Source organism: Populus alba, chromosome 16 (assembly GCF_005239225.2).
Source record: "Populus alba chromosome 16, ASM523922v2, whole genome shotgun sequence".
Lineage (NCBI taxonomy): Eukaryota > Viridiplantae > Streptophyta > Magnoliopsida > Malpighiales > Salicaceae > Populus > Populus alba.
The window spans coordinates 2,035,512-2,051,383 of NC_133299.1; the positions used below are offsets into that span (position 1 = coordinate 2,035,512).

The window sequence follows — 15,872 nt, forward strand, 5'->3', positions numbered from 1 at the left end:
TGGAACTCCCTGTAAAAATATAGTTTAATTTTTAAAAAATTCAAGATTAAAGGACTCGTGACTTGAATCATGAAACAACATATTGAAACTAACTTTGATCAACTTATATTAACAACATATTGAACTAACTTTGATCAACTCAAATTAACAAGTCAAATTCATAACTTGGGTTATGAGATCATAATAATTATATATAAAAAGCAAATCAAAACAAAATATAAAGTATAATTATTAATCAACTCAATGTTGAAGAATGAAATTAAAAAAAAAAAAAAACTAAAAAAACAATCTTAGTTAACTTATCAAACTCACAACTCGAGTCATGAAACCAGGTTAAACTCATAAAAAGTAAATCATAAATTTTAATCCTCAATCAGTTCGAATATTGAATTATGAGATTAAAAAGAAAAATCAATTAAAAAGGATCATAAAAATTACTTAGATAAATTCATCAAAATCATGACTAGGCTCATGAGACCGAAATAATCTCATAAAAAAATAAAAATAAAAATAAAAATAATTTGAAATTTAACCTGGGTTAACATGTCAAGTCTTCAACTTTAGTCATAAAAATAAAATAACCTTATAAAAAAACAAATCAAAACAAATTATTAAGCTTAATTCTTAATCGACATTGTCTGCTTGAATATTGAACGGTAAAATTTGTAAAAAAATTAATTAAAAATGACAAAAAACAAATCAAGACAACTCAAGTTATAAGATCAAAATAATCTAATAAAAAACAAATCAGAATAAATCACGAAGTCTAATTCTCAATCAAACACAATATTAAATAATAAAATTAAAAAAAAAAAAACTAAGTCAACCGAGTTAACCCGCAAAACCCGCGACTTGGGACACAAGTTGAGGAACTTGATAAGAAATAAATTCAATATTAAAGGACTCATGACTTGAATCATGAAACCAAAATAACTTCTTGGAAAAAATTAAAAAAACAACTTATTTAACAAAAATTAAAATGTCAAACCCCGTTATCTTAATCATGAGACTAAGATATCCTTATATAAAACAAATCAACGTAAAGCTCAATTTTCAATCAACCCAATATTGAATGATCAAATTTAAAAAAAAAAATACATAAAAAATAACTTGAATCAATTCAAATTAACTCATTAAACAATTAAAATAATATAAAAAACAAATCACGAAGTTTTATTTATAATCAATTTAATATCAGATAATAAAATTAAAATATATATATATATATATAATTAAAAAAAATACAAGTCAATTAGATTGACTCAACAAACCTACCTTCATACAAGTAACCAAATAAGAAATAAATCTAATATTAAACCATAAAATTATTTTTAAAAAATTTTAAAAAAAAAAAAAAAAAAAAGGAAGCATTATTCATTATAGGGGTACGATAAAAACCTTCTTTTAGTTTTTTTTACGTACAAAGCACAAGGTTTTTTTTTTACGTACAAAGCAGAGTGATGTAACCCGGTATAGTCTCACAAACTGATATAGAATACTCATGACTTAGTTCGACGTGAATAAAGTTTTAATTTGAATAAAAAAAACATTAATTCATTTAAACTCAGTTAACCTATCTAATTCAATCTATACTTAATTGGGTCAACAACAATAATTTAAATACATAAATAAATAAAACAATTCTATTTTAATAAAAATAGTAATCCAATAACTTTTTCAATTAAAAATATATTAACATTATATTTTATATTTTTTTTAATATGAGCATCAAATTAATACTTAAAAAACAAATCGAACCAAAAACCTAACTCTCTAAACCTGCCTTTTGCGAGTCATACTCCAGGTCACAGTTTTAATTTATTTTTCCTTTGAAGACTCAACCTATCAATAACCAAACAATGCTTAGCTCGATGATACACACCTAACAGTGGTGCAGGGTTAGGGTTTGAGACTGCTCTTACGATGGAACCCGAACAACAATAATATTAATAAAAGCTTGCTGACCAAAGTGCTCATCTGACCTGTAACGTTAATACGAGATCAAGATTGAACCGTATCCACCCAATATTCAACCACCATATACGCTATAAAGCTAGATGAGTTCAACAGCTAGACTGAATGAGAATGCGGGACACCTGGGATCAAAAATCATACCTGATTGACTTAGCAGGGATGAGATACAAAATGGTAATTTGATACACTTGTTCTCTTCTTCTTTTTTTGGCTTTTTTTTCTCCTTACATTTCTGCAGAAGAGAATACACAAACAGCAGCAATGCAATCAAAGGCCTGCCACCTCTGTGACTTTGACCTCAAAATGCATCTGCATGCTGAACTTTTAATCAAATATTTACACGCACGAAAAAAAAGAAAAAAAGAAAGACATATATCCACTAGGATGGGAGGCAAGCCCTTTGCGTTGCTCCCACTTAAACTCCTCCGGTTTGTTCGATTTGTCTGAATTGAATGCTGAATCCCAGAGCAGTGATTTTAACTAGAAAATAGATTGTTCCCCTTTTCTTTTGTTATAGTTGTAATACAACAGCAATTAGGGATAGTACCCATTGAACAGTGAGAAGACCTGCAGAAGCTGCAAAAGTAGATATATTTAGTCCATGGCATTCATGGGAATATAAACATTTACATAATATGGTCCAACAGTTCCAACTCATCGGTGCATGATAGATTCGTAAAGAGTGATTTCCATTGTCCAGTCTGAGGAAAAAGATGATTTTAGAAAACATATGTCACACACTCAAGCTTGAGAAAAATGCATACCAAGTAAAAAAATATAACAAAATAGAATCAGTATATCAAGCAATCAACCCACAACATTTCATAAACAATTTGCAGAGAAAGAACCAGAATGAATGATGAGGATGAGCAGCCAGCAAAGAATAATTCATCATCGCATTTACAAAGAAAAGAGTGTTAGATTTGTATGTGATGTGAAGCACTTGGTAAAGATTATTAAATCTACTCACATGAAGACAGCGATGGTGAAGGTGAAAATGACAGCATTGTGTCAGAATGCTCATCAGATTTACCCCTTGATGGTGGCGGAGCATGGGCAAAAACTACATTTGGCAAAGGACTAGATGCAGGAATTGATTGGGAAATCGGTGAAGGTGCTGGTGATACTTCCGGTCGATCATTGTCGGGTTGAGGCAAGGCAGCAAAGTGAGGAGGACTGCTAGGTGCTACTGAAGGGGCTAAATGAGACCTCTTTCCACCATTCCCTGTAAACCTTCTTTTGCGCCCAAATTGACAACCAGGAGGATTTGCTTCATGGTTGTTATGAGGTGCAGACGAACTTTTCAATGGGGCAGGTGAATCGTCAACAGGTGCAGGTGCACTTCTCTTAGGTGGAGGTATAGGTGAAATTGCAGGAGCATGGGCATCATGGTGGTGGTGGTGGTGTTGGTGGTGGTGGTGGTGGTGGTGGTGTTGGTGATGGTGGTGAGGAAGAGAAGTAGGAGAAGGTGAAGGGGCACTGCCTTCACCACCATGGAGTGAATGTTGCAATATAGATGATAGACGAACTTGCTTCACTCTACCAAAAATAGTGTTATTCAGGCCAAGATTCTTAGAATTACCCCTGATAGTTTGAGCCAGTTGCTTTAACCTGGGGGTATTCCCAATTACCAGCAGAACTGATGATTTAACAGTGGTAGGGGGAGACACCGTTGAACCTTGTGAATTCCATAATTCTATATACAAGTTCTGCATCCACAAAAGAAACCATCAGATTCTGCATAGCAAACACTAGAGTGGTAAATGAATAAATTCTCTTGAGAAACTGATAGGCATGTCTCTATTTGGGTAATCATAGACTAAAATCTTTGATGAATGAAAAGTTATTACACGCATTAGTTTTTTTCTCCCTGTCAGAAAAGAAGAGTCTAGTTATAGAAACAAAACCCTTCCTTTACATATATCTAACAAGTCACTTTTTACACAATTTCAAAGGTCCCACTCCCAATACACAATCACCCCACACTACAATCTCAAACACATTCAAAAGTTGGAATACTGAACCACTGCAGTAAAGCAAAACCTCACATGCATGTATAGATACAAATAGATGTTACATAAACTGCAAAACAGGTCATGTTTTAAAAGAGAAGGGGCAAATTATTGTCAAACCTCAATGGGCGTTAGATGCAGTCCTGCCTTCAGTTGACTTTTCAGCTCTGCAAATTTTTCCCGTATTTGAAGAATAGAGAAGTTCAAGGTGAAGTTGAATGGTATTTGCACTTTCTGCAAAAGAAATGCTCTCTGTGGTGGAATAATTGTAATTCCACCGGGAAATTTAAGTACCTCAAAAGAGGATGCATCTCCAAACAAGGACTTAGTAAGTTCGAGAGATGAATCGTTTACAACCAAAGACACAAAAGAGCCCCTGATTAGACTTTGATCAGTTGATGATATTTTTGAATCATTTTCTAGTGGATCAACCCCAAACACAACCTTTGTTCTGTTTGATCCAGCCAAGGGTTCTAGAGACAGGATAACCACCTGTTTGAACATATAAATTTGAATCAAAATTGAGGAAGTACGAATTAAATAATATAAGACTAATGGAACAAGTGAATACCTTGGTATTAGGAACTCTCATCTCATCAAAAATATCATCCCGGAGCTTCAATATATTGTCCTCCAGCAAGAAAACTGGCTTTTTGACTAGGAAACTTGCTACTATATCATGATCTGAATACACGAAAATTGAACACATTGATTCCAACGATTGAAAGAGTGAGTTTCATGATTTGAACCCATGAAATAATTAGAAAAAAGGACTTAGGCAATGATATGCATATCAAATAAGCAGCGTTTACTGAATGCAACCACATAACAAATAGCATGAAAGGCACATTTTCATTTGCCCTTTTCTTTTTCAGCTTTAAAACCAACCATTTTCTCTTATCTTCTATTTTCTTAGCTATTCTTTTCTTTTGGAGAAATAATCCACTCACTGTAAGACACTAGCAGCATAGCATAAGCATCCAGAGATATCTACAAATCCGTTGATGTTTATCTCACAACGGAATCCAAAAACACATGCTGCGTTGATGAAACAAACCTAAACACCTGTAATTACCAGGTGATAGTTTCACTCATATCATTTCCGCTTATATTTTCCAATACATTTAATTAGACGTATCAATTTCAAAAGGTATGGCACCATAGGACTGAAGGTGATTCCTAATTTAAAATAAAAAATGCATGAACACTACATGTATGCTTTTTCAGCATCCATTTCCAAGATCAGTCATGAAGAACACCAATGGTAACTAAATTAAAGTCACAAATTCAGTTCAAATTATCCACAAGCTGAACTAAGCTTAATAACACTTCTTTCATAATTAATTGGGACTGTTAGCCATACAAAATCATTACTTATTATAGACCTCAGCACTAAATCACTTGCAGCATCTAACAAAACCAGCCATACATGACTAAAGTATAAGCCTGACATTTATGAAACAATGATACTGTTGCAGACTCCAACACCGTATTAAATCTTCAATCCAAATATCTACACTACTGAGTGAAGAGGTAGTAGTGGAGAGGCTAACACATTTGAAGCTTGTAAATTCATACTCAGTACATATTCATTATGGGACTAGTCAACAGCACAAGTGTGCTACTCAGGAGAGACAAATTGCAACAACGAATTATTCAAAACAAAGAAAAAGCTTTAGCAAGAACATAGTGGCTTCTCTATCATTACACAGCACATATGCGGCATACAAAGTCCAGTTTTTGTAATATGAACAAATACTCAATTAGTTTCAGGAGGCCCATAATGGAGCAATTATTTTGTGCAATCAATGTTTCTTGTTTTGCATAAAGCATAGGTTGTATTTAACAAACAATACAACATATCCTGACCGTCTATATTTCAGTCTTAAACAATCCATGTTTCAGAAACCCATGTCTCAAAGCATAGGTCTATTCCTCAAAAGACCAGACCTTTACCGAAATTAGAGATGCAAAAGACCACCACCTTAATATAGAAATTCTAATACCCAAATTCTTCCATCAGTTGTATTCCTAGCTTGAACAAATCTAAAAAATCAAAGTTGTCAAACCACAATAAGATTTTCAAGCTACAGACACTTAATCGGTAAATACCATATAGTCTTACCTTGTTTCACAGTATTCTCAATCAATTTCTTTCCATACATTTTCTCACCAACCCAATACCCACCAACAGATCATAACCACTTAAGAAACCCTAAATTCAAGCAACCCCATAAAAAAGGCAAAATAATAAATTCTACGTTCCTTTTTTTTCTCACATTATCAACCAAACACTACTTAACAACCTCGGCCAGCAAAAACCCACGAATTCAATACAAATAAAAATAATAATAATCCAGATCTATCCACGGTTCAAAATGCCAAGCACCCACGAATTCAAAAGCCCAGAAAAATAAAAGTAAATAAAATAAAAACCCTACCTTTAATCCTGTAATCTAGATCCAGATCCCCCTGATCTGCAAAATGTAGAAAAGGAGGCAACCAAAAAACAGCAGAAAGAAAAACAGCAACAGATAATAAAAGTACAAAAACACATCTAAACCCGATAAACCTAGTAGCAGCAAAATTCCCTTTACATCCAAAACAATAAAATCCCCTCTCTACATTTTGCTCTCCATTCTCACCACTTGTACCTATCCCTTGTTCCTCTTCACTTCCATTAACACTATTTCCCACTTTCCCCATAATGTAGCCAATGTTACAACACAAAAGAACCCCTCCCCCCCTCGAAACTATGGTCCTTGTTCTCCTTCATGGTGAAAATGGACTTGGCTTGTTTGGTGGTGAATTGGGTCTTGGTTTGTTGAACCCATTTTTTGTTTTGGAGTTAGAAAGTGAAAGAACAACAACAAGAAGAGGAGGAAGAGGAAGGGAAATAGAGAGTACTAGAAGATGGGAATTTTATTAGTGAAGATGTATTGTAAGAGAAGAGGAGAGAAGCACCCTTTTGCTTATAGTACTGGTAGATATATTTTTTTTATAATATTATTTTTGTAGTTTGAATTTGTTTATATGTAGTGGTAATGGTGGAGTAATAGTTAGGGTTTCAAGTTGGAGAGAGAGAGAGTGTGTGTGGAGTAACCACCTGTAAATGACAAGGATGGTCTTTTTAGGTTAAAAGAGATGGCGGTGGTTTATCTGTTTTTTTTTTTTTTTCAAATTTATTTTCAATTTTTTTAGATTATATTTTAAATTATAATGCAATTTCGATTTTCAATATTGAGAAGCTTGGAGTTTGGACATATTTGGCAGGATTTAGATAAATTGATCACATAATCGATGAGAATTGTTATGCTTAGGGTTTTTATTTCTTTCATGGATTGGGGTTTAAAATTTTAAGTTGTTGTGAATAATGAGATCTTATATAATAATATAGATGGTTTGAGTTTCATGGTTGAAATTAGTTTTAGTATGGGAAATTAATTTCAAAAAATTGACTGTCATAAAACCAAATTTAATTAATTGTGCCTATATGATAGTTTGAAGATCACAAATAAAAAAGTGAACTTCAAGTATTTTTTAAAAAATTATAAGTGTTTTGTAATATGGTGTAAGGTTTTTGTCAATTAAAAGTGTGTTAAAATAAATTTCTTATAATTTATATATATTAAAATAATATTTTTGATAATTTATTTTTATTTTTATTTTTTATTGTCAATGCTTCAAAGTTACTCAAAAGCATCTAAAAAAATTATTTAATGATTTTTAGATGAATAACAGTTTAAAAAGTATATAGGTCTTGTTTATTTTTATATTTTAAAAATGTTTTTGAAAAAAAATTAAAATTTTTTATTTTTTTATTTGCTTTAAATTAATATTTTTTTAGTGTTTTCAAATCATTTTAATGTGTTGATATTAAAAATAAATTTTTTTTAAAAAAAAACATAATTTTAATGCATTTCTGAATAAAAAATAATTTGAAAAACAACCACAATCGTATTCCCAAACATAAAATAATTGTATTTATTATATATAAAAAATATAATAAAAAAGTATTTTTGAATAAATTTACATGTCAATAATAATAAGTTCAATTTTTGAAAAAAAAATTAAAGATACACTTCATATATATGGGAAACATTAAAAAAAAAATTAAAATATTAATCCAAAAATTTAAATTAAAAAAAAAAGTTCATTGTCTTCGGTGATGAAATTTAAAAATTGTGAAATGCTAGCATTTTAACAGTACTTAAACAGGATTTAAAAAATTGTTAGTGCAGACTTTATTATTATTATTATTATTATTTGAATGTATATAAGAAAAAAAAAGGGTAGGGACCACGGGGAGTAGTGAGTGTTGATGGAAATAGATAGGGCACCACCACCACCTGCGCCCAAATGCGTGGCATTTATATGTGAGGAGACACTGCCTTAGTGGAGACTCCGCTGGAAAACCATTTTTGACTCTCCTTAGTCAAATAATATTTACTGCATAATACTGTTACATCTTGTAGTGTAGCGTAAGCCATCACACTGCTCCTTTTGAAAAATCATTAGTGGAGTGGTGGTGGTGAAGACAGACAGCTTCCTACGTTTCAAATAATCCCGTTGCAGTTTAAAGTGAGTTTTTGAGTTTGGATTTAAAAATTCAAATTTTTTTTTATATTTTTAAATTATTTTGATATAGTTATAACTGATTTATAAAAAATAAAAAATATTATTTTAATATATTTTAGTGTAAAAAATATTTTGAACCGTAATTGCTACCATACTCCCAAAGTCCCAATCAAGTTTCAGTTTATAGACAGACAAGATTAGCTCAAAAAGTATATTTTAAATAAATCAAAATAATATTATTTAAAAAAAAATAAACGAGTTTTTTTTCAATGATTTAACAGGGTCATTGATTGACCTATCTAGTCGATGAGATCAACTTTAAAGTTGATGTATTTCAGAGCAAAAAATATATTGAATTACAACTGATATCACTTTTTCAAACACCTCTTTTATTAAACATGATTTAATTTTGACTTTACGTAAAATTCGGTTTATGAGCAAATAAGATTAACTCGAAAGATATGTTTTAAAAAATCAAAACAATATTATTTAAAAAACATAAAAAAAATCAACAAGTTTCTTACTGTAATTTAATAGAGTAGTAGATTAACCTATTTGATAAATGAGATCAATTTTAAGGTTGATAGTTTTAGAACCAATCCAAGTCAACCTATCAACTAGAATTGTGGGTTATCCCATTAAAAGAGTGTTTGATGTTGAGGTTAGATATGTTTTTCATTAAAATTTAAATAATTATTTTGATATTTTTGTGTTTTTAAATTGTTTTGATGCATTGATATAAAAAAATATTATTTTAATAAATTTATAAAAATAAATATTTTAAAAACAATATCTATGACATTTACAAACACCTCCTGAGATTCTCCATTAACCAAAAATAAAAGAGAAAAAAGTTGGAAACTTGGAATGTGATTAGCTGGTTGGAGACCAGGTTAGAGGATTTACGTAGCTGTGACTAACATGTGCCTCAAGGCCATACCTTGATTTAAATAACTGGCATGTCTCTCTCACATTAATCTATTCCCATAATTAAAGCAAATATAGTCTTAATTTGTAATTTAACATTGCTAATAAATCATTCCATTCATGTTTATTAAAGTGTACTTTACAGATATTAGAAAAAACCCTTTTATGAAAGTGATTTAAGAACGCAATAATAGTCGAGAATGATATAATTAATTAATAAGCAAGGGTTTCTTAAGTGTTAGTGGATTGGAGAGTTGTATTTGCCCGTAAAGGTTTTGACTTGAGATTTAGAAATTGTTAAATGTTTTGTTGTGGCGGGCTCCGCAATAAATGGAGTGAATTTTTCATGTCGTGAACGTGTGAATATTAATCGGTTTGTCTTACAGTCTATTTGAGAAATATTGCTGTTGTTAGTTTTTAAAATATTTTTTATTTTGTAAATATATTAAAATAATATTTTTTTTATTTTTAAAAAATTATTTTTGATATTGGTATATTAAAATAATTTAAAAATATATTAATTTGAAATAAAAAAATTTAATTTTTTTAAATATATTTTTAAAAACATATTGTGTTACTAATTTGACCGGAAAAAATTTGGGTCATGAGAATAATTATTGGGTTTTTAGGATTGTGGTGTATAATTCTTTCTAAATAATTTTAATTCAAAAATATATTATAATATTTTATATTAATTTACATAATACATTAAAAAAATCAATTTAAAGCTGCGTCAAACACCCTCAAGGTTAACATGTGAATCATCAAGTCAATTTAGATTATTATTTTTACTTTTATCAAAATATCTTGATTTTTTTTTTTAAATAGCCTCGTCTCAGACAGATTTAAAGTGGGTTTGATCACCCAATTACCCATATTTCACCAGGATAATGTAAAAAGTTATTAGAATTGAAACTTTACAACGTCATGCTCTAAACTAGGTGATTTATTGGATCAACTCGTCATTTAAAACCAAATTTAATAACCATGAACGAGAGTCTATCATCTAGTATGAAATATTTTTTAAATTTCATAAAGAAAATTATTTCTTAATCATGTTAAATTCTATTATATTAAACCATGTTTGTTTTTGTGTTTTAAATATATTTAAAAAAATTTTAATTTTTTTTGCTTTAAATTAATATATTTTTAAATTATTTTGATGTGTTAATATTAAAAATATTTAAATATATATATATATATATATTATTTTAATATTTTTTAAAATAAAACTTATTTTAAAAAATAACTACTATCACATTTATAAACATATTTTTCCTCTTAAATGTTTAGTCACGATGATGACTGATGACATAAGATGATATTGACTCAGGATTGTCGGCAAAGGATCTTGATGTCCTCTCATCTAATGGCTGCCATTTTATTAGAACCACCTTAGAATTTTGAAATTTGAATAATGTTAAAGATGCTTTAACTATTATTCCTGTAGCTGTTATTTTTTTTTTAAATGCTTGAAAATATATTTAAAAACTTTATTATTATTTTTCTAAAAACATAAAAATATAAATTATCTTAAAGTAATTTAAAAAAAAAAAACAGTTTTGAAACGTAAAAAATATAGGAATGTTTTTCTTTTTTCTTGCTGAAAACCCTATCCTATGATTCTCCTTGGACAAAGAATGCTCGAGCACTATCCAAAAGGTTGCAGGAAAATTCAAAACAGAACGTAGTGTCCAAGATGAGGATGTCCAGAAATTCAAACCAAGAAGAAGATACAGACAAAAACTGCGCTGTCCAAAATTCCAAGAAACAGGAATGCGTATATTCAGCCTCCTGGTTTATTAAATCAGCTAGCTGTAATGTTTCCAAGAGACAGGAGACTGGCTTCACAGTGACGTTCTTCTGTTTTTCAAATTTCCTGAATTCATAGCTTGGAGTTATTCGATTTTTTCTTATGAAATATTCATTGATTAGATATTTAGAATGTGTTTGGCATCATGGATTGGATTGAATAATATGTGTTTTATCCTGTGACCGATGCACGTATCCCAACATCAAAATAAGATTAAATGGATTTCTGTAGAAATTTTATTTTAGTTCTTTATTTTTTTTAATAATCTATTTTAGCGCTTATATTTGATTTTTATGATATTTTACTCGTTACTGAAAATCTATTTGATCCTCTAATTTTATGGCATGTACAATCTAGTTTTTAAATCGTGAGGTTTTTGCAATTAAGCTCCTACAAGGAGATATTACTTTTAATGAAACTGATCAAATTTTAGATTCTAGTATACTAAACAAGTGACAAATAAATAATAAATATTGTAAAAAATTAAAAATAATAATATTGGATGAGCTTGTTTTACCATGACAGGATAAGAATTTTATCTTGGAACAACTTTTAACAAAACAAAAATGATGTTATAATTTATTTTGTCAGGTTTTATATTATCATATCCTAACCATCAAACACAATCTTATAAAAACTTTAAAAAATTATTAAAAAACACGTGTTTATAATTTATTTTTAAATATATTTTTTATTTGAAAATATATTAATATAATATTTTTTTATAAAAATAAATCATTTTTTAACAGAAATACAATCCAACCACGTTGTAAAATAAATTTTAAAGCTTAATTTTAAGGATTCTCTAACAAATGTTATAAGAGTGGACGTTAACTGTATATATTTATTGGAATTGTAGTTATTAGTATTTTCAAGCGAGCTTAGTGATAATTGCACTATAATTACCATTGAATAGTTCACAAATTACTCTAAAGTATTGCTAGAAATATCCACAAGTGTTATGTACCTTCGAGAAAAACGACTTTGATCTTTGATGGACCTAAGTAGCATATGAAATGTACCTTTTACTGGAATTGTAGTTATTTGTTATTGTTGTGTTCAAATACACTCTCAAGAAAATTGTTGAAAGGGGCATAGTTATAGAATCTGGACTAGCCCAGCTGGTTGATTTGAAATTTAGCTAATTTGAGTTGAAAAAAATAAAATAAAATAAAAAAATTTGATTGACCTGATTAAATCTAAATTATTGGCTAACATGATAAAATCTCAAATTTTTATTAATTTATTGGTTTTTTTTAGAAAAATTAATCGAAACAATATCGTTGTTATTTAAAAAATAAATAAATTAGAAGACCATCTAGAGTTGATTCTCTTAAAACGTAACCCGAGCCTTCCTCTAGATGGGGTTTTATAGCCAAGGCAATGGGAGCTCAACTTTTAATATCTATTAGCCATGTGACCCGTACTTTATTGCTAGTCAAATATTTGTATTTTTAATAAAAAAAATTATACATGCAAGTTTTTTCAATGCATTTTTGTAGTTCAAAAAATTTAATAAATCAAAAAGTTTACACGGACATGTAATTAAATAAACTAAGAATTATGTGTGTTCATAAATAAATAATCATTAATGGCACTTAAAAACAAAACTTGAAAAACTGAGAAACATATGTAGATCAAGATATTTACTCTCGAAAAAACATGATATTAAATTAATTAAATAAAATAAAAGGAAAAAAAAAACATGTAAGGCCACACATATTAAAATATCACATGAAAACATATATATTTTTTATTTTAAAAAACATAGTTTATCTATACAAAAGATAAAAATAAAACCATGAATGAATCATAAAAACCTCTTCAAAAATTATACGCATAACCAAAAAATCAATATTATTTAAAAGAGACTCTCCAAACAAAATAAAAGAGAGAAGAGGATTAATGTAAATATAATTACGCCTTAAAAAAACATTAATTGAATTTTTTTTTTTTTAAAAAGGGGTCAGACGTTGCCGGGCTCGGAAAGCCAAGCTAGCCCGCTTGATCCATTTTAATTAGGGCCCACAAGCTACCCCACCAAGGCAGATCCGCACGACCGAGCCTTTTTTTTAATATACACTTGGAATGGATGAAATACCCCCTTTTTTTTAAAAAAAAAAGAAGAAGAAGATGATGTATCACCTGTTTTGTCCAGATTTCGGCCACTGTGGTAGCCGAAAAATCGGAGCCTATATTCTTTTAACTTGAAAAACTTTCTTTTAATCTTACACTTTTATAAGAATTTGAAATTAATTACTTTTTAAATAGGATTAAATTGCCAAAAAATGAAGTTTGAGCACCAAATTTAAAAAAAAAATACACTGTGGCCAAAGCACAATAAAAATCCCAAACATTTTAGAGTATAGTATAATATGTTAATCACGTCACATAAACCTTTTTCAACAAGATCATTAGGGGAAAAAAGGATCACTGTACCTGTAATTATCCTTTGTTTTACTCGTAAGCAAATAAAAGTTTTGTGGAGTTTGAAATATCCAGGGAGGGACGTGAGTGGTGGGGAAGCTTTCACTGTATTAGAAACCGAAAGGTACGCCCGGCAGCTGGTTACGGTGCCTTCCAATACAGGAATGACTAATGAACCACACGCACCGGTCACGGTGGATAGGTGGGTCTCACCGCCCCCACACGCACCCCCGTGATCGACGTGTATTTTGTGTGGCTCGTCGTTTTGTTGTGTCCTCCCTTGTGCTTTTAGACTTTTTTTAGCCGAAGGATAATCCAATACGAACACATTGACTTCATTTTATCAGTGATATCTTGACCATTGGATTTGAAAAGTAAATTTGTAAATATTGTAGTTACGTCTATTTTTTAAAATATATTTTATTTTTTAAAATATCCCTAAATACCAGCATTTTCAATTAGTGATTTCACTTTCCTCTTCCCTTTCATCACCCTCTATAATTGTGTCCTTGAATTTCGCAAGGTAGTACACGTGTAGTCCCGATCCCTAATACCTCACAAGCTTGTACTCTAAGACGTAGAGCTCCCATTTCGGTATAAATTACGATTTCATTTTCACGTGAATGGTACCGATGCCGTAGCAATACCTCACATTTGTTCATGCGATGTGATTCTTGTGATCTTCTTTATTAACCAGATACGTAAATACATGAGAGCAGCTTGAGAAGAATTGAAGGTTTAGTGATTTAAAAGTATTTTTTATTTTAAAAATATATTAAAATAATATATTTTTTAAAAATTATTTTAACAATTCAAAAATATTAAAAAATTATTTTTTAACAAAAAAAAAAATTTAAATTTTTTAAAAAACGCTTTGTAAATGTATTTATTAAAATTATGATGTTTCATTTTTTCTTTTCTTATTAGTGTTGATTTTCAAGTTTGGATGAGGTTTAGTCAAATTAATTAGTTATTGAAAATGTGATTGAATTAACCAAATATCTTGTTTAATGCAATTAAAAAATCAATTGAAGTATGATATTAAATTTTAAAAAACAATCATATGCTAGAGGTAGAATCTTGCCCAACAAACATGGGCCCATCTAAGATCCCATGAGTTGAATGGAAGTCGAGCAAAGAGTATTTTATTGTCATTAAAAAACAAAATCCTGACCGACAAGCGGTCAAGTTAGATTGTTTTGATGTTTCAGCAGCTAGGCGTTGAGTCTTTACTGTGGCGGAGACAACGAGCTGGCTACAGAAATGCCAAATAATAGACGATGACGAGATAAATAGAATTGGTGACGTGGAATGACGTTTTGCTCTGTGATTGTTCAATGGTCCTATGCTGTGGTTCGTTAATCGAGTTAGACTGATCGGGGGTAGATAATAATTGTTTTTTACAATATTTTTTATTTAAAAATATATTAAAATAATATTTTTAATTTTTTTTAATATCAGGATATTAAAAAAATATAAAAATACTAAAAAAATAAAAAATTTCAAATATTTAAAAAAATACTTTTAAAAAGCTAAAATAAATAGATTCTAGTGACATAGTGCTCAACAATAAAAAAAAAACAGTTAAGATTTTTCAAGCTTTAAAATTATAATTTCTATTATATATATATATATATTTAAAAAAATTAATCTTGTTAAGACTCCTTTAGATTTTACAAAGTTACAAGTTTATCCTCTAGTCACTTGATTTTTTCTTGTTCTATTTTGCTTTTCAAAATAATTATTTACTTGAAAATATATTAACATATATGTTTTTTTTTAATTTTACACATAAACATATCAAAATAATGAAAAATATTAATAAAAACATTGATTTAGTATTTTTTTAAGTTAAAAACACTCTTGAAAAATCCTAAAATAAAAGCACCCCCAAACACACTAAAGAATGTTTGAAATTATGGTGCAATGCTTTTTAGAATAGCTTTTTACTTGAAATATATATTTTTTTCACTGTTAATATTAACAAATTAAAATTATAAAAAAATATTAAAAAAATTAATTTAATAAATTTTTACACTATAAATATTTTTGAAAAGTTCCTACAGTGGGTTTAATAACTTAGGTAGCGTTTGGGAACGCGGTTTCAACCGCGTTCTCAAAAAATTCAAAAGTTTATTTTT

The 15,872-nt window shown here is 29.2% G+C and overlaps 1 protein-coding gene across 2 annotated transcripts; it reads right to left on the reverse strand.

Annotated features, from left to right (window-relative positions):
* Positions 1-1,924: 1,924 nt before the first annotated feature.
* LOC118033172 (uncharacterized) lies at positions 1,925-7,080 on the reverse strand. Of its 2 annotated transcripts, XR_012168223.1 has the most exons (6): positions 6,428-7,080; positions 4,558-4,670; positions 4,107-4,478; positions 2,945-3,683; positions 2,116-2,550; positions 1,925-1,982 (listed from the first exon to the last, which is right to left on the reverse strand). XR_012168223.1 is itself a non-coding variant. In XM_035038063.2 (5 exons), exons 1-5 carry the CDS (start codon positions 6,690-6,692, stop codon positions 2,486-2,488), a joined length of 1,554 nt encoding a protein of 517 aa, XP_034893954.1. In that variant the 5' UTR covers positions 6,693-7,080; the 3' UTR covers positions 2,103-2,485. The 2 variants fall into 2 exon arrangements, 1 of the variants encoding a protein (XP_034893954.1); XM_035038063.2 differs by lacking the exon at positions 1,925-1,982 and having other exon boundaries at positions 2,103-2,550.
* Between the last annotated feature and the right edge of the window lie 8,792 nt (positions 7,081-15,872).

Excerpts from the sequence above, each read along its gene's own strand:
- LOC118033172 (XM_035038063.2), bottom strand. The coding sequence starts at position 6,692 with ATGGGGAAAGTGGGAAATAGTGTTAATGGAAGTGAAGAGGAACAAGGG. Across the intron at positions 4,479-4,557 it reads TGAGAGTTCCTAATACCAAG|GTGGTTATCCTGTCTCTAGA; the intron begins GTATTCACTTGT and ends ATGTTCAAACAG. Across the intron at positions 3,684-4,106 it reads TGCATCTAACGCCCATTGAG|AACTTGTATATAGAATTATG; the intron begins GTTTGACAATAA and ends TTGTGGATGCAG.